This window comes from Plectropomus leopardus, chromosome 6 (assembly GCF_026936395.1).
Source record: "Plectropomus leopardus strain MGB_pleo_1.0 chromosome 6, ASM2693639v1, whole genome shotgun sequence".
NCBI classification, from domain to species: Eukaryota; Metazoa; Chordata; class Actinopteri; order Perciformes; family Serranidae; genus Plectropomus; species Plectropomus leopardus.
This window is the reverse complement of record NC_142181.1, coordinates 25,280,359-25,307,026: the sequence shown is the minus strand read 5'-3', so window position 1 is coordinate 25,307,026 and position 26,668 is coordinate 25,280,359. Positions and strand designations below refer to the sequence as shown.

General features: G+C 40.4%; 2 protein-coding genes across 3 annotated transcripts; both read left to right on the top strand.

The window, feature by feature from the left end:
- The first annotated feature begins 1,272 nt into the window (after positions 1-1,272).
- On the top strand, positions 1,273-18,754 carry wdr81 (WD repeat domain 81). Its single transcript, XM_042486297.2, has 12 exons — positions 1,273-1,554; positions 3,695-4,202; positions 5,017-8,588; positions 8,675-8,782; positions 8,918-9,117; positions 9,493-9,674; positions 9,964-10,129; positions 10,463-10,628; positions 11,762-12,592; positions 12,738-12,883; positions 13,033-13,215; positions 17,044-18,754. Exons 2-12 carry the CDS (start codon positions 3,841-3,843, stop codon positions 17,368-17,370), a joined length of 6,243 nt encoding a protein of 2,080 aa, XP_042342231.2. The 5' UTR covers positions 1,273-1,554; positions 3,695-3,840; the 3' UTR covers positions 17,371-18,754.
- Positions 18,755-19,402: 648 nt separating this feature from the next.
- serpinf2b (serpin peptidase inhibitor, clade F (alpha-2 antiplasmin, pigment epithelium derived factor), member 2b) lies at positions 19,403-26,181 on the top strand. Of its 2 annotated transcripts, none has more exons than XM_042487419.2 (10): positions 19,403-19,558; positions 21,540-21,644; positions 21,730-21,798; positions 21,909-21,983; positions 22,083-22,362; positions 22,533-22,676; positions 22,792-22,980; positions 23,163-23,305; positions 24,835-25,039; positions 25,126-26,181. In XM_042487419.2, the coding sequence occupies exons 3-10, from the start codon at positions 21,745-21,747 to the stop codon at positions 25,476-25,478; spliced, it is 1,443 nt and encodes a 480-aa protein (XP_042343353.2). In that variant the 5' UTR covers positions 19,403-19,558; positions 21,540-21,644; positions 21,730-21,744; the 3' UTR covers positions 25,479-26,181. The 2 variants fall into 2 exon arrangements, with proteins under 2 accessions (XP_042343353.2, XP_042343354.2); XM_042487420.2 differs by lacking the exon at positions 19,403-19,558 and adding an exon at positions 21,276-21,358.
- Positions 26,182-26,668: the final 487 nt, after the last annotated feature.

Below are 26,668 nucleotides of genomic sequence, written 5' to 3'. Positions count from 1 at the left end.
AATATTTACATAACTGAACAGCAGAAAGTCTGCAAACTTGAGAAACTGTCAATTTGGGAAGTAGTCTATGATGGGGTAGTTCCTAAAATAAAATAAGATTATTTCCAGGGACATTAAAGGCAGGAGAATTACCAGCAAAATGTGGAAAGGCGGTGACATTTCATTCACTATATTAGCTCAGTGAAATGTATTAGTTTGCTGGTGTCTCTTCAAATTAGGGATTCAAGGTTTAAAGTTGGCACATGCACACCACAACATTAACAATGAATGTAAAAGAGAAGAATATATGTTCAAAAGACAAGAAAAAAAAGAATGACCAATATAAAAGGTCAGTTTTTCTCCATAAATAGGGGACATAAAAAGCTTTGAACAATGTGCCCAGTGTGCCTCGGAAGATGCATTACACTGCAGCCTTTTCTACTATGTTGAGTTTGTGTATTATAAAGCAGTCATAGTATATTTATTTATAAGCAACCACCCTATATTTATTAACAATGGTAACCCTTTTGTGTCATTATATTGTATGTATTGGTGTGTACCTATCTGTACCATAGTGTTTACACCTTACTGTCAACTTTTTCTTGGTATATTTCGCACCTTACTGTTCTGTTACCTTAATGTTATCTGGCTTTATATATAGTTTATATTTGCTGTATGTTGTATTTTATATACATTTTCTTTTTCTGCTATGTTATTCAGTCCTTTGATGCACACCCTTTGTATCTGCTCTCCTCTTAACTTTTTTTTTTTTTTTGCATCTGCTGCACAGCAACTTCCTTGGGATAAAGTTTCATCTTATCTTAGCTTATTGTATCTTCTCTTTCCTTATCTTATGACATCATTGTGTCCCTGACGAGATAAGGGGGAATACATTTACATCACTTCAAAACTGAATAAATTCTGTGAGATGGAGAGGAAATGGCAAGGACGAGCTAATGATGACCAGATAACGAGTACACTCTTCACTATATTAAACACATTAAACATTGTGAACATTGTGGGGTACCAGAGTTGCAGGGAATATATGTCAGAGAAAATGGACATCATGAAGGAAATGAAAAGATAAGACAGTAGCGGGAGCAGTATTAAAGAGCACAATGGAGAGTGGTGGAAGAGGACTAGGCAGAAGATTTATGGTCATCTTCCAATAAAGGCTGAGTGTCACTGCATGGGTTAACTTACTCCAAGAGATGGCAGTATTGCAACACAAAGGATGCCAGCTGCCTTTATACCTCAGAAGAAGAAGAAGTGTTGCCGCAGCTTCAGCACAGCAGCAGTAATCACATGAGATGGGGCTGGTGTTGTGTCACGTGAGGTGTCGTTTCTTAAACATGGCTCCAACTAGCACAGAACAAAACATCATCGGCTGACTGACTGTCGTCTGTCTGCTGACACGCATCAGTAAACAACAGAAAACATGGAGGAAGTAAACGTCGCCCTGCTGCATGCCCTCGTTTTATAAAGTCACCGTTCTACAAACTCACTATGTGTGAAACTGGCGGTGTAAGGTTAGCTTAACGCTAACTAGCTGTCAACTGGTACAAGTGGAGAGAGGTGAGCTGAACATGACACAGTGAGCGCTGTTGTTCTGTAATTACAACAGAGTGACATTTTTACCAGTATGGCTGCTGTTGTTTAGCATTGTGTCCGCGATGTCAGTAACTCTATGAAGGCTTTTTTCCTTGCTTGAGTGTGGTATCCTAACGTTAGCTACTTCGTAAAGCTATCTGTTAGCATTAAGTTAACGAGAATTCCCCAATAGTCTTCTTTAAGCTTATAAGACTCCAAACTCCACGTCTCCATTCCCATAATTAAAACGCAAAAGATGTTGTCATTAGCTTGGTAATATTTACATTCACTGTTTGAAGCTTAAAATATTTTTATTGTCGGTGTAAGTTGGGCTTTGTTGTTGTTGGATGTTATCTCTGACAGCTAGCAGCTTGGCTAACTCTAGATCCATTCCCAACTTTAGCTTCCGCTACTATCCTACCGTTTGGGAAGCTTGTAAGTAAAGGAAGTTGTACTTTTGGCAAGTATGACACCCAACATGTGTTTTCTTGTGTTACAGTTATATTTTAAATCACGAGCTTGTCACCACGGTAGATGTATTGGGGCGGAAGCAGGAGACAGTCATGTGATTAGAGCTGAGCTCAAACTTCAGGGACTTGCAGAAGGAGAAGTAGTCGTGTGCATTCACCAACATCTCCTCTTCACTGCAGCAGCCTATTTTTCCCCTCTGTGGAAAACAATCAACGTCTTATTATCGTGTTGCTCAGTAATGTTAGTAGGTATGCAGTGAGAGCGGGTCATTGGAAATGATTGAGAGGTATTACTTCTGTATGAATCTATACATTGTTTCTTAGGAAAGTCCTGCATGATATATCTTTAGTACTGTAGTCTTATTGTATTTATGATTTATTTTTGGAGGGATGCACAAAATTGTTTTTCTCTCTTTTTTTTTTAAAGATACTGATAACATATATATATATATATATATATATATATATATATATATATATACACACATATATATATATACCTGCTTCTCATGCCCAATAACATAACCAATAATGTAACATTTTGTATTTTAAAATGCCTGCAGTTGCTGCACTCCTTAGAGTAAGAAAGGCTAATAGGAAGTGAGGGAAATATGGATGATTTAATAACCCTGACCTAACCAAATCCAACTGACATCACTATTATTAACAGACCAAAACCAAGGAACAGCTCTGACGCTTCCATACCTGCTGGCATAAGGCTGTGAAAAAGGGTCTTCAAATGGCCAAATGGCCTTCTGTCAGTGCCCCTAACCCAGATCAGTATAATAAATTGAGATGCACAATATTAGATTTTTGCCAATATCTGATATGTTTGTATATAAACAACTCATTTGGCTGATACCGATATATCCTCCCTTTTCCCCATCTAATTTTTGTGATCTTCGAGTCTCTTCTGTTTACATCATATTATCCATAATCTTATTGTGATGGCCCACCAGCAGATGGAGACATAAGATACAATGCCTTTCAGTGTATGTAATATTCGTTCATTGTGCAAAATAAGAAAAATACTTAAGATTTGGGTTGTTGTTTTGCACATGTTCACCTTGTCAATAAATGAATAAAATCTATATTTTTTTTATCTATCTATCTATCTATCTATCTATCTGCAGAAATCAGTATGGTGGCCATTTTAAAGCCAATATCTGCCAGTAATGATGACACACCAATTTGATTGTGCATCCCTTATAATGAATACAAGAATGTGAAATTAAGATGACTTTTAATTAATCTTAAATTGACTGATTAAAAAGCAAATAAAGAGAGAGGCAGAGAGTCACCTCTAGTCAACCATGCTGGCTTGTTGTTGTTGTTGTTGTTGTTTTTCTTCTTCTTCTTCTTCTTCTTCTTCTTCTTCTTCTTCTTCTTCTTCTTCTCTTTCTTCTTCTTCTTCGTGTGTGTGTGTGTGTGTGTGTGTTTGTGTTTGTGTTTGTGTGTGTGCGGTCTGGCTTCGTATTATTGGCACTATTTATTGGCTATAATTTCATAATCAAATTAATACATAATTATAAAAATGTCTCATGATAATGTCTCTGATAATTTATTGTCACAATATGTGCATCACTGAATATTACAGTACAAATAAAATAGTTGCCAATATAATTATCCATTATGCTTTTCATTATTTTCCTCAGAGGGACAGGTGGAAGAGGAGATCAGGTCTGCCCTCGATGACTTTGATTTCTCCCTTGATGAATGTCTGAAAGTCATCCTTGTGGGAGACAGCAGGGTGTACGCAGCAGGACATTGTGCAACTCGTAACAACCATCGTAGACTCACCATGGATTGGCTGATGCATGCAGTTGAGAAAGACTTGGGGGTCGACCGGCGGCAGCAAGGCCCAGGTCCCCGTCCCAGGGAGCTCATAGCTCTTGTTCCTACACGCTGGGTGACGGGCCTTAGGGAAAGGAGGATCATGCGCTGTGCCCGCTTTGACAGCATCAGTGAGGCTGAAATCCGCACCTACCTTCAGTGTTCTCAGGCGAAGTTGCCTCCCGGCTGGACCAGAGTGTGCATTCAGGGTCTGAGGAAAAGCAAGCTGAGCTACAGATTGGCCAGAGACCCCTGCCATCAACACATGGAGTTCATGTCAAAGGATTCTTATGTCAGAACCATGCAATGTGTGTCACAACATAATGTCAGGTACTGTCTGATACCCTATTGTTTTATCTGTGTATTCTGTACAAAGTGGTAATACATGTCAACTTACATCTGTGCTTAAACTCAAAGTAAAAATCTACCTTTAAAGAAGATCTTTCATTCATGACACCTGACTGTTATTCATAAACATGAATTACTTTCATCCACAGAGCTTAAAAAAGCTTTTCTCTGATAATTAGTTAGAGCAGAAACAATGAATTAAGTAATCAGTAAGTTCATCAATTGATCTTTAATCAGCAGCAATTTTTGATCAAGGATAACTTGTTTAGGTAATTTATCTAGCAGCCATGCTGCTTTACCGCTTTTGTCAGTTTTATAGTAGTATCAAATATATCAATTTAATAACTGTTCGATTAACCAGTAATGAAAATAATTGTAAATTGCAGCTCTAATATCAGGGAACCTTGATCTTAACTTAAAATGGACTTGCCTTTGTGGAGTCCTTGAGTGTTTTTGTGTGATCTAAATGAGCTGTATTCACATTGCTCCCTGCTGTGGTTAGGACAGCAGTTGATTCATTCTCTGTTGACAAACTAAATAACATTAGGTGTTAACTCTTGCTTGCAGCTTCTTAAAGATTTATACAGTCATAAAGTCCAACGTAACTATTTGTTAATTGAACTCTTAGGATAGGTGTCCGTTAAGTCTTTGTTTGTAGAGACTTTAAAGTTGACTTGTGAAATTTATGTATGATTTTACAGTATCTAAAATAGGGCAAAATTAAAATGCAGTAATTGAGTGCAACATATTTGAAATCGTGATGTATCTATCTTTTTGTCTTTTTTCCTTTTTCCAGGAATCTGTGGCGTGACGCTCATTACAAACTTGTGCAGGCATATGCAGGAGCCAGTGAGCAGATGCACGTTGCAGCTGTGGATGCAGTGCGTCATGCTTTACAGAAGCTCTTCAACTCCACATTCATCTCATCTGACAGAGTGTCACCATCCCTTTCTCCAGCCAGAGAGAAGGAGAAAGAAAACTACTTGCCATCCAGTTCATCTTGCTTTTCCAAGTCCCAGTCAGACCATCTGTGTCCTAATGTTCTGCCTGCAGAGTGTCTGCTGGAGACGGCAGAGATGCTCTATGTGATTCTACCTTATACTCAGTATTCACTCCATGATATTGTCTCCTTCAGCCCCGCCAAGCTTGCTAACAGCCATGCCAAAGTGTTGTTCATTCTCTACCAGTTACTAATCGCCCTACAGGGATGTCATGCAGCAGGTCTGTCTTGTGGAGAGCTCTCCCTGCAGGACATAGCAGTAGATGAGCAGCTCTGCAGCCGCCTCAAGGTCAACCTCGCCCACTATGAAGAACTGGGGATGGAAGGGGAACCAAACAGTGATGTTACAGGCAGGCAAGTGCCAAAAAGTGTCTTGCCAAGGAACACATCATGTGTGAGCCAAGAGAACAAAATACTTTGCAAAGACTGCTTTCATGAGCTCAAGCAGTTGGTTCTGGACTGGGTCCACGGACGAGTCAGTAACTTCCGCTACCTGATGGAGCTGAACAGGTTAGCAGGACGGCGAGAAGGAGACCCTAATTATCATCCAGTGTTGCCTTGGGTCGTGGATTTCACTGTGCCATTTGGAAAATTCCGGGACCTCAGGAGGTCAAAGTTCAGACTCAACAAAGGTGATAAGCAGCTGGACTTCACATATGAGATGACCAAAGAGGCTTTGGCTGCTGCAGTGGGTAATGGGGTAGGTGGAAGCGGTGTAGGTGGAGACCTTGGTGGTTCTGTAGGTGCTGGTGGTGCTGGACAGTCCGACCATCTCCATGTACCTCATCACATATCTGATGTACTCTCAGACATTACCTATTATGTCTACAAAGCCCGGCAGACACCCAAATCAGTGTTGTGCAGCCATGTTAGGTCACAGTGGGAGCCTAATGAATACCCAGCCAGCATGGAGCGCATGCAAAGCTGGACCCCTGACGAGTGCATTCCAGAGTTTTACACAGATCCTTCCATTTTCCGCTCAATCCACCCCGATATGCCAGACCTGGATGTGCCTTCCTGGTGCAAGTCATGTGAGGAGTTCATTGAGGTCCATCGGCGCCTCTTGGAGAGCAGAGAGGTGTCCCAGCACTTGCATCACTGGATAGACCTCACATTTGGCTACAAGCTGTCTGGTAAAGAAGCTGTCAAGGCCAAGAACGTGTGCCTGCACCTGGTGGACAACCACACCAACCTGACTACATATGGCGTAGTTCAGCTGTTTGACCAGCCCCACCCGCCACGCTTATCTCCCTCCCAATATTCCCCGGCAGAACCTCCTCTCCTTGGCCTTGCTGCTCTAAACGTGCCTTCTCTACACATCCCTCAAATCGACACCGTGGCTGACACTGTGGATGGATTGGTGCCAGAGTCCACAGGGTGCGAGTCAAGCAGCTGGACCATGGTGGACAGAGATGAAGAGCTTGAACAAGGTATGGAGGCTCTTGACTCACTAGGGTCTGCTGGCTCATCCACTTCTGCGTCTTGTTCAGTACCACTGCCAAGCATCAGTACGGTGGGAGGAAAGATGGGAGGAGAGCACACTTCACACATTGTATCTCAGTCACCGAGTTCATTCCCCGGGGATTTTACAAGCAGCTTAGGCCCCGGTTTGCGCAGTGCCATGTTACAAAGAGTTGGCCCAATTAACAAAAAGCACGGAGATGTGAGCGTGACCACCACCAGTGCAGAGGATATCAAGATCGCTCTCCCTGAAGGCTTCAACCCATTGCAGCCTTTGGAAGAGCTAGAGAAGTTAAACAACTTCCTTGTGAAGAGTCTGCACGCTGAAGTATGTCATCCTGCAGGATCCACTGACTGCACAAGAGATGGTGCCATAATTGAATCTCTACCCTCTCTGACACAGCTCTACCAAAGAGACATGCAGGCCCTTGGTGTTCTAATTGCTGAGATATTCTACCCCTCTAAACTGAGAGGACTGAAACCAGGCACCCCCCTGAGACAGCGTTTTCAAGCTGCTATGAAGCTCTGCTCTGCCAGCCTCCGTGATGTGCCACTGTCTTTGCACCATGCTCTCGAGACACTGCTGCTAATAGAGAAGCACTCTAGAATAGCACATAGAGAAGTACCAGATTGCCCACGTCCACTTCTTTTCAAATATGATCCCATCTGTGATGGTCTCCCTCCCCCAAACCCCTGCCAGTTGTTAAACTCAATCATCAGCCCCTTTCCTTTCCCTTCATATTTTGCAGCACTTCATCATTTTATCTTTTCCTACCATGCCAAGATGGAGACCACCTGTAGTCGTCAAGGAAGAGATGTTGTCTTTCACCTGTGGCAGCAGCTTGAGACGCTGTTGCGGGGTAACGTCACAGCAGAGGGTCTTGAAATTCTGCTGCCCTTCATTCTAGCCCTCATGCTCGAGGAGTCGACTGCTGTCTATGCTGCCTGGTACCTTTTTGAGCCCATCTCCAGAGTACTGGGTCCCAGAAATGCAAACAAGTACTTACTGAAGCCACTGATCAACGTTTATGAAAACCCTCACTGCCTGCGAGGACGCTTCTATCTCTATACTGACTGTTTCATCCTGCAGCTGGTTGTGAGGCTCGGCCTGCAGGCCTTTCTGTCCAGCCTGCTCCCCCATGTGCTGCAGGTCATCACTGGTTTTGAAAGCGGCATCTCAGGCTCTGGCGGGGAAGCTTGCAAAGGGCTGAGGGGAGGCACATGTAATCTTGGAGAAGAGGAGGAAGAGGACTTTCAGTGTGGCGAGGTGCGGTCATCCTCTGGGTCTGTTAGCGGGAATATAGGAGCCGGCAGTGGTGCCACCGGAGGAGTCGGCGTGGTGGGAGAGACAGGGATGGTTGATTACTCCTCTGGCATAAGTCTCAATGACCAAGTGTTTCTTTCTGAGGCAGAAGACTTTCAGAATGGGTTCTATGTCAACAGCGGAGCAGCAGTGGCTGCTGGGAAACAGCAGAGCCAGAACTCAGCAGCCAAGGATCAAGACCAGGAGTCTCTAAGTGTGGGGAAACTAAGTGACAAAAGCAGCACAAGTGAGCTTTCACTGGGTGATGGAGACTCAATGCGGGATCGAGCCAGCCTCAAATCAGCCGACAGCAACCAGGACCTGAAACAAGCCAGTGAGGGAGAGGAGGGAGGAGAGCTGGAGGAAGAGGAGGTGACTGAGACTAATGAGGGTAAAGATGGGACAGACAGCCCTGCTGTTGCCAACCTGGAGCTCAGTCTCTCTGGTTGCACAGAGGCCTCAGCAGCAACAGTTGCTGTCGAGGGTGAATTTGTTAATGGAATGGCTCTGGAAGAGACTGAGAAAGGCATTGTGGGAGAGCAGGAGGAGGAAGACCAAGATCCATTAGAGGAGTCTGGGGAGAAAGAGCAAAAGATTCTTCTAGGTGAGTGAATAATTAAGTTTTCTGAAAATTCTGTGTTTTTTTAAACTGAAAATGTGTAATAATTTGAATCACGTCTCCACACATAGATACAGTCTGTAAAACAGTTCGATGGCTGTCGGCAAAACTTGGACCAACAGTGACCTCAAGATACGTAGCCAGAAATTTGCTGCGATTGCTCACAAACTGTTACATTGGTAAGTCAATGTTAAAAGTTTATATCTCCTCATTTGCACATTTACATTTTGCAACATTGACCAAACACTTTTTGCATTTCAAACCACTATCGTGTGTTACTGCATACTTTTCCTTCTCATGTTTTCTGCCTCTAGGTCTTGAGAAACACCAGTTTGTGGCCGTCGCATCTGAGGAGAGCACACTGGAGACTGTGGGCATGGGCAGCGTGTATGAGAAGAAACCTGTGGTTGGTGACCAGACAGCAGGGCCTGTGTTGGACTGTCTCATCTACATAGCTCAACTTTATGGAGAGCCTGTACTCACTTACCAGTACCTGCCTTATATAGGATATCTGGTAAGGCAAATGTACTAACTAGGCTTGGGCTTGGCTTTCTCAGTCTAAAGAAAAACAATTTAAACTCACAAAATGTAAAGAAAGGTATTTTCTGCAGTCACTTTATCTGTCAGCTCAGCTGCCTGTTCCACCAATAGAGACTGAGGCTCTGATGGTGCATGCTATGCAGACATATACAATAAGTTTAATAGAAAGAGGACCACCTGTATTTTTGATATTGAAGATCATATTGTCAGGATTTCTAAATACCGTGGTATACCATAATACTGTGATACCACCCAAGCCTAGTAAGAACACACATTAAACTTAATTTGACCTATGAAGCTAGATCATTAACCAAATGTACTTTTATTTCACAAATGTGTATGTTTCCAGGTTTCTCCACCTTCTTCGCAGCGTCTTAACACACGTAAGGAGGCAAGTCTGCTTGGAGCTGTTGCACTAACACAGAAGATTATCGTCTTTCTCTCTGATACTACTCTAATGGACATGCTCATGAAGATTAACCAGGATGTGCTGCTGCCACTACTGGACCTGCTAACCACCCCTCGTATGGGGTAAATAGCACACATACAACCACCACCTACATAATCTAGATGTACTTTGAGGTATAACTGACAATAGTGTTCAGTCATTCAGACACCATGTCTGATAGCAGAATCATTGTAAAATATTGTAAGCATTTATTTGCTTTTTATATACTGAAATATATACTGAACTGTTCCTACTTTTTGAAGTGCAGTGTATTTTTCATTGTGGTTTTGATATAGAGTATAATCAGAAAACATGCCACAATAAATCTGTCATTCATCCTCTGCTTGGTTGTACACATTCTGCTGTACTCAGGTTCCCCAGTGGGGTGCAGACACGCACCGCCGTCTGTCTCAAGACACTCAGCCTGATGGCTCTCATCTGTCTGCGCATCGGGAGGGAGATGGTGCAACAGCATATGGCTGACACTCTGCGTCGGTTCTTTGCTGTTTTCTCTCTGCTGCATTCTCTGCAGCCCCAGGTATGCACACACACATAGACGCACAAAACACATGAAAACTGACAAGTGGGATCTCAGGTTTATTTCTAGAATGCTTTCAACAAGCAGATCTGTCACAGAGAGCCTCACAACACAGATGGAAAGGCAGATAAAAATATGGATGAAAATAAAAACAGGACAGATACTTGGAATACAAACTGTCTGACAGACAGTGAGAGAAAAAGAGTACTTGTATATACGAGTGTGGCAGGATGTTTATTCTTGTTGCATCAGATAATTTAGAAGTTTCATCATGTAGTTACACTCAAGTCTTTTGAAAACGAAATTTGAAATACTGTCTTTCTTACTCTGTAGCTGGACAGCGCCCCTCACAGAGTTGTGGGAGAAGTCATGGTTGTGGATGTCTGCACACCTGAAGAGTCGAATGTGACATATGAGTTGGGGGTTTTGGAGGAGCTACAGACTGTATTTAACCCTGAAATGGCCCATGCCTCCTACATCCCCTTCTACTGCCTCATAGGTAGGAAATGCCTCATCTTGTGCCAAATTCAAATAGGTTATCCAGCAAGAAGAAGTCAGCATAGACCTTTCATCTTTAGATTGCTAGGGAGCTACATTTGTGTTTCACTTAGACCTCCGGTCCAGCCACTACTGCATGTGACATGTGAACAGCATATGAAATGCTGAACATTAGCACATTAAAATACACTGTGGGAAATGGCGAAATTAGTTCCAGAACTTTGCTGCTCAATGATAGTTTTTTTTCCTTCAACAAGGTACAAACTTCACTAGTTTCAGCTAGTTGCTATTGGAGCTTCTTCCTGTTGGCTTATTATGTCACATACCAAACAATTAAGCGAGCTGCAAACAGGTTGTATCTCAAACAGTGAAAACATGGATAACTTTTCGGCAATGTGCATTTTGTACATAATCTGCGCTTTACTTTACATGTTAATGCATTTGTATTGTTTTATTTTCTTAGCTTCTTCTTTTTTTTACGGCTTTTTTAAAATGTATTTATGCTGTTTGATTTCTGGGTCAGAGTCCAGTGTAGGGAATATGTTGCATGCGGAGAACGCCTTGGTCAGTTCAAGTCCGATTGAGGTGTATACATGAAAGATTAAATCGACCCTCAACGGCATTATCTAGGTGTGTTAGCCTGACTAACTGAAAAATTTGACTTCATTATTTCAGTCAGACTAACATGTTAACATGTATTTTTAAAAGTGCAGTTTTAGTGGGAATAACAAAAATAATTTAACTTTTGCTAACATGTAAACGTGCTGAATGCCAATTTCTTTTTATTGACTGCTACAGTCCATGCTTTGCATAGGTTTGTGTCTTCAGCGAAGCAGTAGACTTTTATTTCTGACATCAAATTTGTACCTTGTTGAAGGAACAACTACCATTTAGAAGCAAGGTCCGAAAACTAATTTAGCCTTTTCCCACAGTGTATATTTCAGTTCAGGAGGACTGAAGTTTACAGTCTCTTATGCTGTTTTTATGCAGTAGATGGACTGGAAGTCTAAGAGGAACAGCAACGTTGTTTCCTTGCAGCTGAAAGACACCTTTAAACGGCCAGTGCTTTGTGTGAAGCTAATATATTTTTACACTAAAGTGGTATAAATCATTGTTGTATTGTGATTTTTGTAGGCGATGTGGCAATTCGGAAAGTGGTTCCGAACCACGAGCTGGTCTGGCAGATGGCCCAGTCCTACCATCAGAGTTTGCGTCAGGGGAGCCCAGAGACAAACCCCACAACAGCATCAAGGGTGGAGGTACCTCCTTCCTCAATGGGTCTCTCCTCTGGTTTTGGCAGACGAGTGGGATGCAGCCCATTTCCTGCACCCTCAAGTAGCTCCACCTCGCTGGGAGACTCCCTCCCAGAATCAGGCACTTTTGGGAGCCACCTGGTGGGAAACCGTATCCAAGTGTCCCGGGACACTGATTATGATGGCAGCCCAAACCTGGGCTTGGCCAACTCTTGGGGACGCTCCAGTCATACCACCCCAATTATCACCACTGCCTCCACCTTCACCACTCCATCTACCGGTACAGCCTCATTTTCCTCCTCCTGGGTGACGGGCCCCACCCCGGAGGACAGCGCCCTGAAACAGGAGCTCCCTCGCAGTGGCCGCTCCCTGCAGGGCAACTGGCTGGCCTACTGGCAGTATGAGATTGGCCTCAACCAGCAGGATCAACATTTCCACTTTCACCAGATCCGACTGCAGAGCTTCCTGGGTCACGCAGGCACCACAAAGTGTTTGGCACCGCTGGCAGGAGAGGATTACTTCCTGTCTGGTAGTAAAGACAAGACTGTGAAACTTTGGCCCCTCTATAACCATGGAGACGGCACGCAGGAGGTGGATCCCAGGCTGACATATAATGACCATCGAAAGTCAGTCTTCTATGTTGGACAGCTAGAAGCTTCACAGGAAGTAGTCAGCTGCGACGGCAGTGTGCACTTGTGGGACCAGTATACAGGTAACAGAGAAAATTAATTTCTGCTCATGATCAGAACTGTGCATCTAAAACACAAAGTCGTTCATGTGTTTCGCTAGAGGACATGATGGATACATTGAAACACGTATACTTTTCTATGTAACTACACTTTTTCTTTCGTCCTTAGGCAAGCAGATCCGCTCGTATGAAGCCGTGGACGGGAAGAATCCCATTACAGCTGTCACCACCATGCCAGCACCACACTGCAGTGTTGTGTTTGGCAGTGCAGATTCTATTCTCCGCTTCATCGATCCTCGCAAACCCGGATTGCAGGTAGCAATTTCACTTAGCGAGTTCATTCTGGCATACAACATCTACCAATTATCTATGTGTTTTCAAAACAGGAGCACTTTTTTTTTACACTTCTCTGCTATAGAGTTATTTTAGACATGACAGTGACAAATCTTCCCCTGTGTCTCCAGCATGAATTTCGTCTGGCATACAACAATGTCAGTGCTGGGCTCATCCGCTATCTGGCAGTGAGCCCTTCGGGGCGCACTGTGGCTGCGGGTTTCTCATCTGGCTTCATTGTTCTGCTCGACGCACGAACTGGACTTGTTCTGAAGGGCTGGCCGGCTCATGAGGGAGATATCCTCCAAATGAAGGTATACTTGGAGCATATGTGTGTGTTTTCTTCCATAACGTCCATATAACTCAATGGGACTGACTCTGGGTAATATCTTAGTAGTGTTCAGTAAATATGTGGTCAGCTTCTTGACTACAAGATGATCTATCTACCAGTGACAGTGAAGCATATTCTATGCACCTTTGGCTGTTATCAGTATTTATGTACTTGTATGAAATGAACAAATGAATTTCTTTCATATTTTTCGAGCATTTTTGACTTTATTTAAAAAGCAGACTGTAAAGAGGAGACAAGAAATGTGAGGGAGAGGGGGGATGACATGCAACGAAAGGCACCTGTCCAGACTTGAAAGAGGATCCTTGTGACTACATAGTCAAAACTGTAGGCCACATGGCACCCTTCAAGTGCATTTCTTATTACCAGATTCCTTTTAAATAGTTTTATCAATTACCTGGAGGCATTATGCAAATGCTTTTCGTGTTTTAAAATGATAATTTTGCCAAATGGGGAAAGTTAATATTAGCTTCAATAGATTTGTTGAATGCTTAAGTAAATAAGTGCCTGTAGAGCAGTTTAAAAATGTTGAATGCCCAAGGTGGTCAACAGCTCAGGTGGTAGAGTGGGCACCCCATGTTCTGAGGCTGTGTCGCAGCGTCCACAGGTTCGACTCCAGCCCACAGCCCTTTGCTGCATGTCATCCCCTCTCTCTCCCCCTTTCATGCTTAATCAAATAAAGGCAAAATAAAATCTTTAAAAAATGTCGAATGCCCAACAGACTTTAGAGTTAATGAGAGGAAGGACAGGAAAACAAACAATAACTAAATTTGAGTGTACTTTCAAATGTATTTAAATGATAACAACGCCAAACTCAGGTACTTAATATAAGCTTCAATAGATTTGTTGAATGCATAAGTAAATAAGATCCTGCAGAACAGTGTAAAAATGTTGGATGCTCGGGGTGCTCAGCAGCTCAGCTGGCAGATGTTGAATGCCCAGTAGACTTCAGAATAAAAGGGAGAAAGCATAGGAGGACAAACAACAACCAATTTTGATTGTATTTTAAAAGAATATATGAATTTCTTGTATTGAAAATTTTGCAGTTCGGCAATCAGCACCTTGAAGTTTGTCTTTTAATGCACAAATAGTAATAGAGTATAAAACAGTCCCTTCTTTCTACTGCAATACCATACAATGGTAATTTAACAATTAGTCAATGGTGTGGGCAATATGGACAAAATCTTCTATCATGGTACATCCAATTTTTTAATCACGGTAACTGTATACATCGCAATACAGTAATTGTTCATCAAACTCAATTAAGAAATGGTTTAAAATAACCAATATGCTCCATCAAATTTGATTATTTTCTTTGTCTATGTGGAACTTCCATTCAAACAAAAAAAAAAGCAAATGGCTAATAGACAAAACTTGAGTTAACAACCAAAAAACAGAAACAGTACAACTAAAATTCTTTCCAAATGGAAACTTTGAGGTACTTAAGAACAATATTATCAAGTGTCTTAGGTGTCTGTTTTTACAACTTTATTCTCCTCCTCCATGTTCACACAAATTATTTTACCTTATGACGCAGCTGAATTTTTGAGATCACACGAGAATCACAGTATAATGCGAGAATCTAGCCCTGATTTGCTAAATAGCCCTTCCTTAAAAGCACCGGCTGTAGAAATGGTATAACCAAATCTCTACCTGTACAGATTTTTGCTGTCGTACCATATACCTCACATCACCAAATCTTTTAACATCAAACAATCTTTTCCGTCACGCCGTTTTAAAAAAATCCTCATTTTTTAAAATAATTTAAATATTTTAAGTATTTACTTTCGCAGTAATTCGATTTTGTAATGCAGTAAATATGAAAAACTTAAAGTGGGTGAAAACCAAATACTTTTATATGTCCATTTGTCCGTTCAGCTTAGAGGGAAACCAGTACTATGTGTGAGTTCCTCACATGGAACATGATACCTCAATCAAATGGTGTCCGCACATGAACTTGAACTCTTGTTTCACCACATACCAGTGTTTTACACATTTCCAAAAACAGGGCTGATGAGTGCAATAAACGGTCAAGTTGTTGACTCAAGGCGTGGGCAGAGGGTGGTGGGTCATGCTGTGTGTTAGATAAATGGGCGATCGATCTCTATGTTGCAGTCAAACTTTGTATTCTGCCATATAAACTTATAGCCAAAAACAAGTAGACAGTTACTCCAACATGACTCTGTTACTTAGGGTTGTAAGCATGGTGTCATTTCTGAAATAAAAATAGGGTTGTGTGGGTTTGAGGGGGGTACCATGAACTGTATACCATCAAAAACAATGGGCTGACAGGCTTTTACAGTAAAGAAGATCATTTCATTATGTTCATATGTTGTTTATTTCACAATGTCATTCACAAACCACTATTGTGTTTCTACAAAATCTTTTTTGAGCAATATGGGAGAGTCAGGAAAAGGATAATCTTTAGATTTGTTACGTAAGCTAGCATGTTCTGGTGTATAGTTAATTCCAATGAGGCTTTCTGGTAAACAGGGAAACTTTTGGATGGAAATCACAACCCACGCAGTCTACAGCCGTCATTTGTCACTTGTATTGACTCCGACATCCATATGTCTGACCTTAACCTCCCGGTGGGTTGTTTACAGGTTGGAAAAACCTGCATTATTGCATGACATCATAACTATTTGACAAAAATCGCCAGACAATGGTTGGAAGAGCATGTTACTCAACGATCAGCATAGTGGCTTTTATTTTGACATTCCCCAAAGCTAATGGAGAGATACTAATCATTGCAGAGATGGTGAAAGTTGTACCCAGCAGATCTGTTGTCAACAGTGCGCAAGGATGAGCAAACTTTATTTAACCCCAAATTAGGTCAAGGATTGTATCTCTAGTTTTCAAGGCACAAGTTTAGGCAAATATGGACACAGGTTACTCATTAGAAAAACCGCTGTGGTTCTCATTGGTACATCCGTGTGACTCAGGCGTCCCCCTCAGGTCTTACGTGCATCAACCAGTGACTGTTTTTATATTTAACTTGGAAATTTAAAACAAATGAGCTGTTCATCTTGTTTAAACAATAATACTTCATTATTCATAGTAAATAAAGATTATCAATAAATGAACTAACTCCCAATAAAGATTTCGAGTGCGTGGGTAAATGAACACTTGCAGTCATGTTTTTAATATTTTCATTAAATCTCAAGCTATGTGCTTTACAATGGCAGTCAGTCAGTAGCTGCAGACAATTTGAGAAAAAATATAAGATATAAGAAGGCTTTATTTGTCTGAATATGTGTACCACATGTTGTTGTGAAGTATCTTTTTTTTCAGTTGTAAAGGGGGGGGGTTTACTTATGTACAGGGCTGGGCGATATATCAAAATTCTATCGATATCATGATATAAGACTAGATATCAATTGCATTACACTAAAGTGATGTAATTTTCTGAGTTCACCAAACTATTGTACCTGCTATATTATTTGCCTTACCCCACTTAGCCATTATATCTACAGTATTGGTAAGTATTTATCAAAAATCTCATCGAATGAATATTTTGTGAAAGAATAAATGGTCAACCCTACAATATCCTCTGATATCAATATCAAGGTATGTGGTCAAAAATAGTGATATTCCCTATGGTGTAGCCCTACTTATTTATAACTTTACTTATTTTTCATGTTTTTAGTTCCAGGATATTTATAAGGACATTTTGATTACATTGCGTTGCATTTAATCACCCATTTGGAAAGAATATAAACTTAGGCTAGCAGTGTTAACTGGATATGGAATGTATCGTCAGTGACTTCCTCTCTCATATTTTGCTTTTCAGGCTGCTGAAGGAAACTTGGTCATCAGCTCCTCCACTGACTACACACTCTCGGTTTGGAAAGATCTGGAGCACAAGCCTCTCCGTCAGTACAAGTCGCAGTCCGATCCCATCCATGCCTTTGACCTTTACGGTTCGGAGATCGTGACCGGAACAGTGGCTAACAAGATTGGCGTGTACTCCATGGCCGATATCTCCCTGAGCCCTGTTAGCAGCACAAAGCTGAGCTCAGAGAACTTCCGCGGCACTCTGACCAGCCTGGCCGTCCTGCCCACCAAGAGGCTGCTGCTGCTGGGCTCTGAGAACGGAGCCATTCGGTTACTAGCTTAGGGAAAATCAATGGCCACCCAGCTACTTTAAACACTCACAGCTGACCTTGAAAGTGTCTTATTCTTCAAGACACCAGGTTTCTGAGCTCTCTCTGTCCACTCTCCTGTGCTTGAGGTCAATTGTACTGGTAGGGCAGTTTCTTCAAATTGCTTTCTAAATGGAGCAGCACAAGTAAAGGCATTGTATAAGCTTCATATCTGTCAAATTTTTCCACTCTGGCTATTGGCACTCAATTTGATGAGCAAGATATGTGTGCCACGCAGTTCACATTCATCTTGTACAGTTAATCTTGTGATTTTTTTTTTTTTTTTAAAGCCTATAGATGTATAGATAGTATAAATAGGAAATTCTTATCTTGACAAGGTCATTTATTCTTTTGACAAGGTCAGTTATTCTGTTCAAAAGAATGAATCAGAAGACGTGCTCAGGAAGGTGGAACCAAACAAGGTTCTTATGTAGTGTTTACACTTTCCAAATAGATGCATAACAACACCAAAAAGACATTGACCTCAACTTCATTTCCCTCGATGTTAGAATACATTTGTGTCCAAATGCACTGATTAAACTATGCAGTATTTGTAGATCAAATCATTTGTTTGTGTTTGCGTTACTCCGTGTTTTGTAAGAGTTGTTTCACAGTAGATTGATTCTACGTCAAGAACAATAAAAATACACTCGCTGTTTTGTCGACAGTCTTGGTGCATCTTCTCGGAGAAGAGATGATTCAAATGTCACATTCAAATTACTGATGCACAGCCTTTATTCTACTGCACACGTATGGCCTGAATTGTAACATTTAGATTCTCACTCAGATTTTAAAGACTGAATGTTTTTATCCACTAATAAATCACTTGAAGTTGCTTTGGGATTTTTAAACCGCATTGATTTAGCAGTCAGAACCTGTAGCAACATTACACCGGAGGTGTATCGAGGCAGGTGCCACTTTGTTAGACTCACCGCTTTCTAATTTCTGACTACAAAAGCGAGCATAAGAACAGTCAATGCCAAGATAAACAGTTTTGTATTTTAACATTTATATGTAACTGCATATGAATATGTTGAGAAAAAAAGTTATTAATCAATAAAAAAACCTTGGTTTAACTTGCTCCTTATTGTGCACATGAAAATACAGCTTGTTCCTTAAACCAGTTACCATAAAACTCCATGAATCTATCAACATTTTCAAAACCCACGAGCATCCAACGATCCAAGCTTTCCCCTTTGAATGACTTTATCACTGTCATGATGTACAACACAGTTTGCCTACTTTTGTAATAATTTGCCCAAAGCTCAAAATGCTCTGACAAATGTACTACACCTTTTGATATTTTGTGTTTTTGTAAACCCGGAGTGAAAGCTTAATAAACATAAGATGAAAAGAGAATTTGTAGTCCCAAATTAAGGTTGAACATGTAAGAAAAGTCCTTGAAAACGCTATTTATTAACTGGATTCATTTTTTTTTTTTAAATGCTTCCATGTTTTTTTGTGTTCCAGTTCTGTGTGATTCACCTGGATCCATCATGCCTTGCATTCTGATCTGGGCTGAGTCACTAGAGCTCAGTTTGGACAAAGTCCCCTCTTGTGTTTGCAGACGGCCATCATGTGATCTTCAACATATCACTTTTGCTTAGTGCTGAAAACTGACCAAATATACTGAAAGTTTTGGGTTTTTTTTCTTAATTTCATTCCTGTTGTTGAGTAGTTATTTGTCACAACATACAAGCACAGTTTCACGACTTCACAGAACAGCCCCGTCTGTTCTGTGAAGCTGGTAATATATCAAAGCCAGGGGTTTCTGGGAAGTATGGGCTTGTGCTAACCAACACGAAAAGCGTAACTGGTGTCAGCAGGTCGTGTTTGCTCGCCCACACAGAGTTGGATTAACCACACTTTTGCAATTAATCTGTCACGTTTCCTGATAAAGATTTCAATTTGTCATGATATTATCATCTGCTCATTGACATGCAAAGCAGCTCAGTCCTCAATATTTAACCCCTGGATGAGTGTCAGTAGCTGCATTTACAAACAAATAGTGGCTTAAATGAGGCCCCAATCAATGTAAGTTGATGTTTAACTGTTTGCTGAGCAAGTGCCAATCTTTTACTGTCAGGAATTCTGCCATCCGCAGTCACTTAGTCGCTCCTTTTTTGGACAAGGCAGCAAGTTTTTTTCTTATTTAAATTCAAGGTAAGATCACATTTATTTTAGTAATTTATTGGCTTGGTATTGTGCATTTTAACACTCGGTGCAATATGCAAAATACTACTCAGTTATTCATGGATTTTCCATGTTTGTGTTAGGTCTGCAAAAGGGGCTATGGCACCACATCAGCTAATACCCCTGACTTCTTCAATTGTATTTTATATTTGGAAACTTTATGCTGATTTGAATAGAGAATATCTACGAATATCCACGATTCACTGACACTCAAAACAGTTTTTTTCTGATATCTGTCTCCAAAAGTGCAAAGCCTATAACAATGTTTTACTGAGCAATTAATATTAGAATGTGGTTCAAGACAGCCTGAATATCTGTTCAAGAGTTTTGCACTTTCTGGGCCTCATGCAGGAAGTGATATACCAACAAATTTGCTCTTATTTTTGTACTTATAAACATTTTTCTTCTTATTTTGTAGTAGCTATTGATTTATGGGACTCACCAATGTTCATTTTTTTTTTTTAGATATTTATATTTTGCTCTTCACTTAAGTAAGAGAACATTTTACTAGTGGTTGAGAGCTCTCTTAACAAGATATGAAAAAAAAACAGCTTATGCAGAGAACGTGTCTTTAGAGATCACACAGATTTAGGGTTCCCACAGCCATGGAAAACCTAGAAAAGTCATGGAACTCCACAATCACATTTTCCAGGCCTGAAAAAGTCATGGAATTGGTCAAAATCACTAAAAGTCTTGGAGAAGTCAGGGCAGTTTGTTGTGTGAATTTAAATTGTTAAAATAATCATCTCTGATAATGTAACACGACAGCAAAAATAATTTTCTTTAGCTGTTGGTGTAATTTAGCTTTACTATGCATCAAATGTGTGAAAATGTTGTTTACCATCAGGTATGTTTCGTCATTTTCTCCATTGGTAGCTGTAATTATGTCTGAATAGAGTTTTCATCTTATCTGTTAAAAAAAAAAAAAAAAAAGTCAGGCAAGAAAAAAAAAACTTTATTATGGGTCCTTGAAATGTCATGGAAAAATTTTGAAATTTTGTCCATAAAAATGTGTGGGGAAACCTGCAGATTTATTTGATGACATGGACAAATAGCTACTGAGCCATTACAGATTGTCAGCACTGCTTTTAAAAAAAAATCTTTTAATGTCAGTTACTGTGTATCCCTCTGCTAACCACTTCCTCAAGTACTGTACTTAAATTCAAATTTGAGGTACTTTTACTTTACTTTAGTATTTTTTATCTCATGCCATTTTGTACTTCTACTCTGCTACATTTCAGAGGGAAATATCTTTCTTTTTACTTCACTCAAATTATATGATATTTTTAGTTACTAGTTACTAGTTACTTGCACACAGACCATACAAAATATACAAGTGCATTTACTACTTTTACTTTTACGTAAATACATTTTCCTGATTGCACCTACATACTAAAGTAACATTTTCTTGTACTAGTGTATTTTTAACAGTGAGGTATTTTTACTTTTACTCAAGTAAAGGATCTGAACACTCCCTCCCCCACTGCTGCTGACATGGCGTTTACAGCATCACAAATGTTTTGCCATTACTCAGGTTTTGCTTTTCCTGTAATGTCAATACTGACACTCTGGAAAACCAAGTTTAAAGTTCATTTAAAAGTATTTCCATCCTGCAGAGGGTCTTCCTCTCACAGTCTTTTTTTCTCTCCAATTCTTTGCCATGTGCCAGAATCTTTGCACACGGAACGCTTGGACTTATATAGTGTTTGGGGGGCGTTACCAATGCTGATAGGTTACTTGTGATCAAGTGTCATCATTCAGCACACCTGGGTAAGAGTAGATTATGTTGGGCATTTGGAGCATCTTAAGTTAACATCTCTTATTTTTTTTCTCTTAACAGAAAATTGAGAGAGAATATAAGACATTTAAGAGAATACTGCTGCATGAGGCCTATTGTGTGGAAATCTCAGTGCAGGATCTAGAAATGTTTTGTGTGACTCCCACACTTTAGGCATATTTCCAGATGACCTGGGGTCCTTCGAAAGAGAGGGCGACTAAGTAGAACCAAAGTGTTTGAGACCTACAGACAATACAGCTAAGAAACTATAAACAAAAGGTAAGAGTGTTGCGTTTGAGGACCACGAAAGGTATACATTTTTCATTTCTGTATCTATTTCTTCAGCATGATTTCTCTCTTACAGTTACATTTTAAGGACATGGACCTTCCTCTGACACTCCTGTTGATCTGTCTCTACAGCCAAGGAGTCACTGTAAAGCACTGAAATAACTTATAAATCTCTTTTAAGATGCTAAATGATTTTAATCTGTGCTGATGATGTAATGCTTGAGTGTTGTCTCACACTATCGTTCTTATCAACAGAGTGTTGAGGTGGAAGAAACTGAATCCATCCCTTTGGTGCCTCTCATTCCTTTGATGCCCAGCCACCCTATAGAGGTTTTTTTTAAATCTCATTGTGCTTGTTGTGTCACTGCAGTGCTGTCCTGAAAATTTGAAGAATATGTCCCTAACCTTTTCCCCTTTTGCTGCCTTTAGAAAGTAGAAAATGAAAGCACAGCACAACCAGGAAATACCACAGAAGTACCTGTAATTGCAACAATTATAACTAGTATTTCCAATGGGACCACATCAGAGGAAGAACAAGATGAAGTTTGTCCGTCTGCCAGCCGAAACCCACAGTCCAGGGCGGCCATTGCTTCAGCCATTCAGAAATTGGGCATGCAGCTGCTGCAGAACCTTGAGTCAACGCCAGAGCAGCCAAATGTCATCATATCTCCTTTCAGCATATCATTAGCACTCTCCCAACTGGCTTTAGGTATGCACATCCTGTTTCTGCTTTTACATGACGCATTGCCCCTAAACAGCTTGTTCATTGCACACATGCAATTACCACATTTGATGAATTGTGTCAGCAACTTTATAGTTTATAGTTGTCTGGAGACTGTCACCACTCCCATCCAATTATTACATCCCTCTTTTATACAGGTGCAGTAAATGAGACAGAGGAGCTGCTGATGCATCATCTCCATGAAAACACTCTCCCCTGCTACCACGAGTCTCTGCATAATGTCTTAGTGCAGCTCCGAAACAATGACCTGCAAATTGCCACACGAATCTTCCTGCGCCAAGGTTACTTCCTAGAAATACTTTTTAACTATACGAAAACTTGAGGCTACAGTACAGAAAAAGTTCATTTTCTCATAAATTCTCTTCTTACAGAGCTTATGTTTATCATATGTTTTAGGGTTTGAGCCAAAGCCAGACTTTGTCCATGAATCCCAGCGGTTATACGACTCAGAACCAGCAGTCTTGGAGAGCCTGCAGCAGATAAACGACTGGGTAGAGAATGCAACAAACGGGAAGATGACCGATTTCCTGTCTGCTTTACCACCCAATCTTCTCCTCATGCTCATTAATGCTGTCCACTTCAAAGGTAAAATGTCACAATGTTCACAAAAGGAGCCTCTTCTCTGAATAAAATTTGCTGAGAATACTCATTTCCCAAGATCCCAGTGGAGACGAAATCTCCTGTGTTTGCATATTTTCCTTTTTTGTAGAGCTACTTCATGTTTGAATCATGCTGTCGACTAAAACTGAGACCCTTGTTACCCACAGGAGAGTGGAAAGCTCGATTTGACCCACGCTTTACTTCTAGAGGTGTGTTCTACCTTGACGACAAGCACATGGTTGATGTTGAAGTGATGGAAGATGCCAAACATCCCTTGAGTTTATTTAACGATAACGAACTGGAGGCTCAGGTAAAACACAGTTTCTTTATCTACAATTTAGTCACCATCCCCAAAATACTTATCAAACAGTTTGGTGAGAAAAATAAATTCTTGACAAAGGGAAAGCAAAACTGTCTTTTTAGTGAGCTAGAAAGCAGCCATGCCTGTGCCATTCACCATGCTCATACTCAGCCACACCCTCTTCCCTCTCAGTCTTAAACTGGAGGTCTTTGGATTTTTTGGGGGTTATTTTTCTATTACCACAGCCCTCTGTTTTTAGTGGAATTTTTTGGAATTTTTGTTGTTAGCCAGCACAGCAGTCCAAAGTGTCTCTGCTGTCCCTGGAACGGTTGGGACAGTTGCCTGATGGCAGTTGGGATAGTATTGTTTACAGTTCATACCTTGTTATGAATCTACAAAAAGATACAATAAATACAAAAGCTATATAAGGTGTTTTGTTTTTTTGTCAATTTATATGATATTTGTTTTTGCCAAAAACAAGGTATCCCACATAGGGGGGCGTTGCTGGGATTTGAGGACATTGGGGGCTTAGCCCCGACCTCCCTTTAGTTATTTATTTATTTATTTATTTATTTATTTTTCATCAACAAGTTTTATTTTGGTGTTTTTATGCAATTTTAGTGTGGGAAAAAATGTTAAATATATCAATTTCAACAGTGTTGAAATTCAACTAAGTACTTTTATCTAAGCACAACAATGAACAAAATGGCAGATTATTAGATACAGGACTTTTTATTATTAGTATTATTGTTATTATTATTATTATTATTAGACCTATAATTATTTTTGAAACCTGTAAATAGCCTTTATATTTAGATATGTGGCTATTCATAAAACATTTTGGGCTGAAGTCTTAGATGCCAAGGCCTAATAATGCCACTGGTCCCAATACAGGGAGCCAACTGATAGAGAATTTTTGGAGAAGCAAGAGTTAGGTCAGCACCAAACCTGTAAGAGGCCTGGAGGTCAGATACTGGAACCTCACAGCCACCCCTCTTTATCTTGGTCTCAGTAGATTTAGTGTCTCTTCTTGAATATGTGCAGGGTGAGCACACTTCTTTGTTTGAACTTTGGGACCAATAGGATCATCTCTCACTCATAGATGTATGCAAAAAAAGCTTATTTGGGAACATGTAGTGTCTCCCTAGGGAGGACTGTTGTGGTTAAGGACCAGCCACACTCTGTATGTTTAACTGTGATTCTCCCCAATTGAGTCTTTATTAAATACTGTGTGTATTTCATCCAAGTCTCCTGAGTTTTTCCTCAGTCATGGTTCACAACATTTTTTTCCTCATCAGCAATGTTTTGGAAAAATTCACTTCTTGCACATTAACTTTTTGTGCCTTTCACATTAGGGTCCGTCTGTAGAAATCTTGATAAATTGTTAGCAGATGCCTGTGTCTATTCGGGGATCAAATTATTTTCATTACTGTTTAAGATGTCTGTAAATGATAAAAGGATTTCCATGTTGTTTCAAAAACTGACCCCACTCTGTCCTCTTCCATTTTATTACAACACCATTTCTTCTTCTTGTGCAGGTAGCGAGCTTCCCATTCCAGAAATCTATGAGCTTGTTGGTGGTCATGCCTTTGTCCGGTCAGGTGAACGTGTCTTTACTTTCCGCAAAGCTGAATATCTCGGACTTGTACCGTCGTCTGCCCAAGGAGAGAGCTGTTCAAGTTAAAGTCCCCAAATTCAAACTGGAGTATGGTCAAGAGCTACAGGATGTTTTTACCAAATTGGGTAAGGCCTCATCATTTTTTATCGTCTTCTCTGAACATTCACATTTTGCCCCTTGAATTGACCCTGTCTCCTCTGCAATATGTTAGGCCTCGGAGGGATGTTTTCCAGACCCAACTTGGCTGAGATAGCTGACGGCCCCCTGCTGGTCTCCAGTGTGATGCATAAGTCCACCATGGAGATAAATGAGGAGGGTGCAGAGGCTGCCGCAGCCACCACTGTGGTCATCTCACGGGCATCCAACCCTGTTTTCCACCTCAGCCAGCCTTTCTTCTTTGCCCTTATGGATGATAAGACTCAAGTGCCGATTTTCATGGGTGTCATTAACAACCCAAATCCTGGAGCTCCCATCTTACAGAGAGGAGATTTTGGTAGCAAAGATAAGGTGGGATTCCCAATTGATAAGAATCAGCTTGGCACATTCGGAGGCCCACCTAAGTAAGGACTAATAACTGCGCTGCTGTCCCAGGGAAAACCCAGACCAAGATCTCTCTGATTGTACAGATTAGATTCACCATCTCACTTAACTGGATCAAAAGTGTGTGTGAAAACATATGCTTTCTAGGTGTTTTTATTACACTGTAAAATAAACACATTGAAAGGCCCGGTATCCTGTGAAAAACCAAATACGTTTTTTTGTTGTTTTTTTTTTTTTTAATTTGAAGAACAGTACAAGGCATATAAATCACAGAGCCACCAAGCAAGCAATAATGGAAATTACACTAATGGCAGCAATCATGACAATACCTATGGGTATCAGCGACACACTACACACATATGATAGGGAAATAATGAATAAATAATCCGATAGAAATAACAAAACTAAAACAAACAGGAAAAAAGAAACAAACAAGAAGGCTCAGTTGTCACAGCTAGGCAAGGAGGTCAGAGTATCAATATAGTTTAGGAGAGGTTTCCAAGTTTTTTCAGAAGAATTAAAAACCAAATATTTCTGTGCAAAAATTACAGTTATTAGATGTCACATCCTGGTCAAGCAACTCTTAATATTATATAAAGTTACACTGTAAATTTCCAAGGTGTGAAAATGTAAGGCCAGCGTCAAGGTAGTACTGCATAATTTTGTATGTAGTTGAGTTTTTAAAGATGTCTGATGAGCTAATAAATTGAACTGATTCGAATCACAACATGTCAAGGTTATGTGTTTCATTGTCATATGGGATGAAAAAAAACAAACATTGAGGTAATTTGAGGATGAACTGATGCATTGCCAAAAACTGAAAAAAAATATTAAACAGACAGTATGATTCAACACACATGCAATGCAATTTATATCCAAATCCCAATGATTTGTGGTAACAGTGAATAGATTTACCTGTAATTTAGAAAATAAGTAACTTGTATGTGTTGGTTCTACTCCAGCAGTTTTCTCCTTATCCCTGTCACTTTACAGGGGATTGATTAAAGTGGTTAATATTGGTTGACTGTAATCAAAACATGGGGGGTATATCACTTCATATAGGCTATATCATTGTACAATTACATTTTTCACAGCCATCTTTTTTTCATAAATATGTGTTAACAGATTATTTTCCACTCTATCTAATATGTTTGTTTCACAGAAAGAGTTTTTGATAAATTGATTGAGGGATTATTCATTATTTATGAGGCAGG

Bases quoted from the DNA above. Each gene is read 5' to 3' on its own strand.
- wdr81 (XM_042486297.2), top strand. From the start codon at position 3,841: ATGGATTGGCTGATGCATGCAGTTGAGAAAGACTTGGGGGTCGACCGG. The intron at 9,675-9,963 runs GTAAATAGCACA...TGCTGTACTCAG, and splicing joins CTAACCACCCCTCGTATGGG to GTTCCCCAGTGGGGTGCAGA. The intron at 10,130-10,462 runs GTATGCACACAC...CTTACTCTGTAG, and splicing joins TGCATTCTCTGCAGCCCCAG to CTGGACAGCGCCCCTCACAG.
- serpinf2b (XM_042487419.2), top strand. From the start codon at position 21,745: ATGGACCTTCCTCTGACACTCCTGTTGATCTGTCTCTACAGCCAAGGA. The intron at 21,799-21,908 runs GTAAAGCACTGA...TCTTATCAACAG, and splicing joins TCTACAGCCAAGGAGTCACT to AGTGTTGAGGTGGAAGAAAC. The intron at 23,306-24,834 runs GTAAAACACAGT...CTTCTTGTGCAG, and splicing joins ATAACGAACTGGAGGCTCAG to GTAGCGAGCTTCCCATTCCA.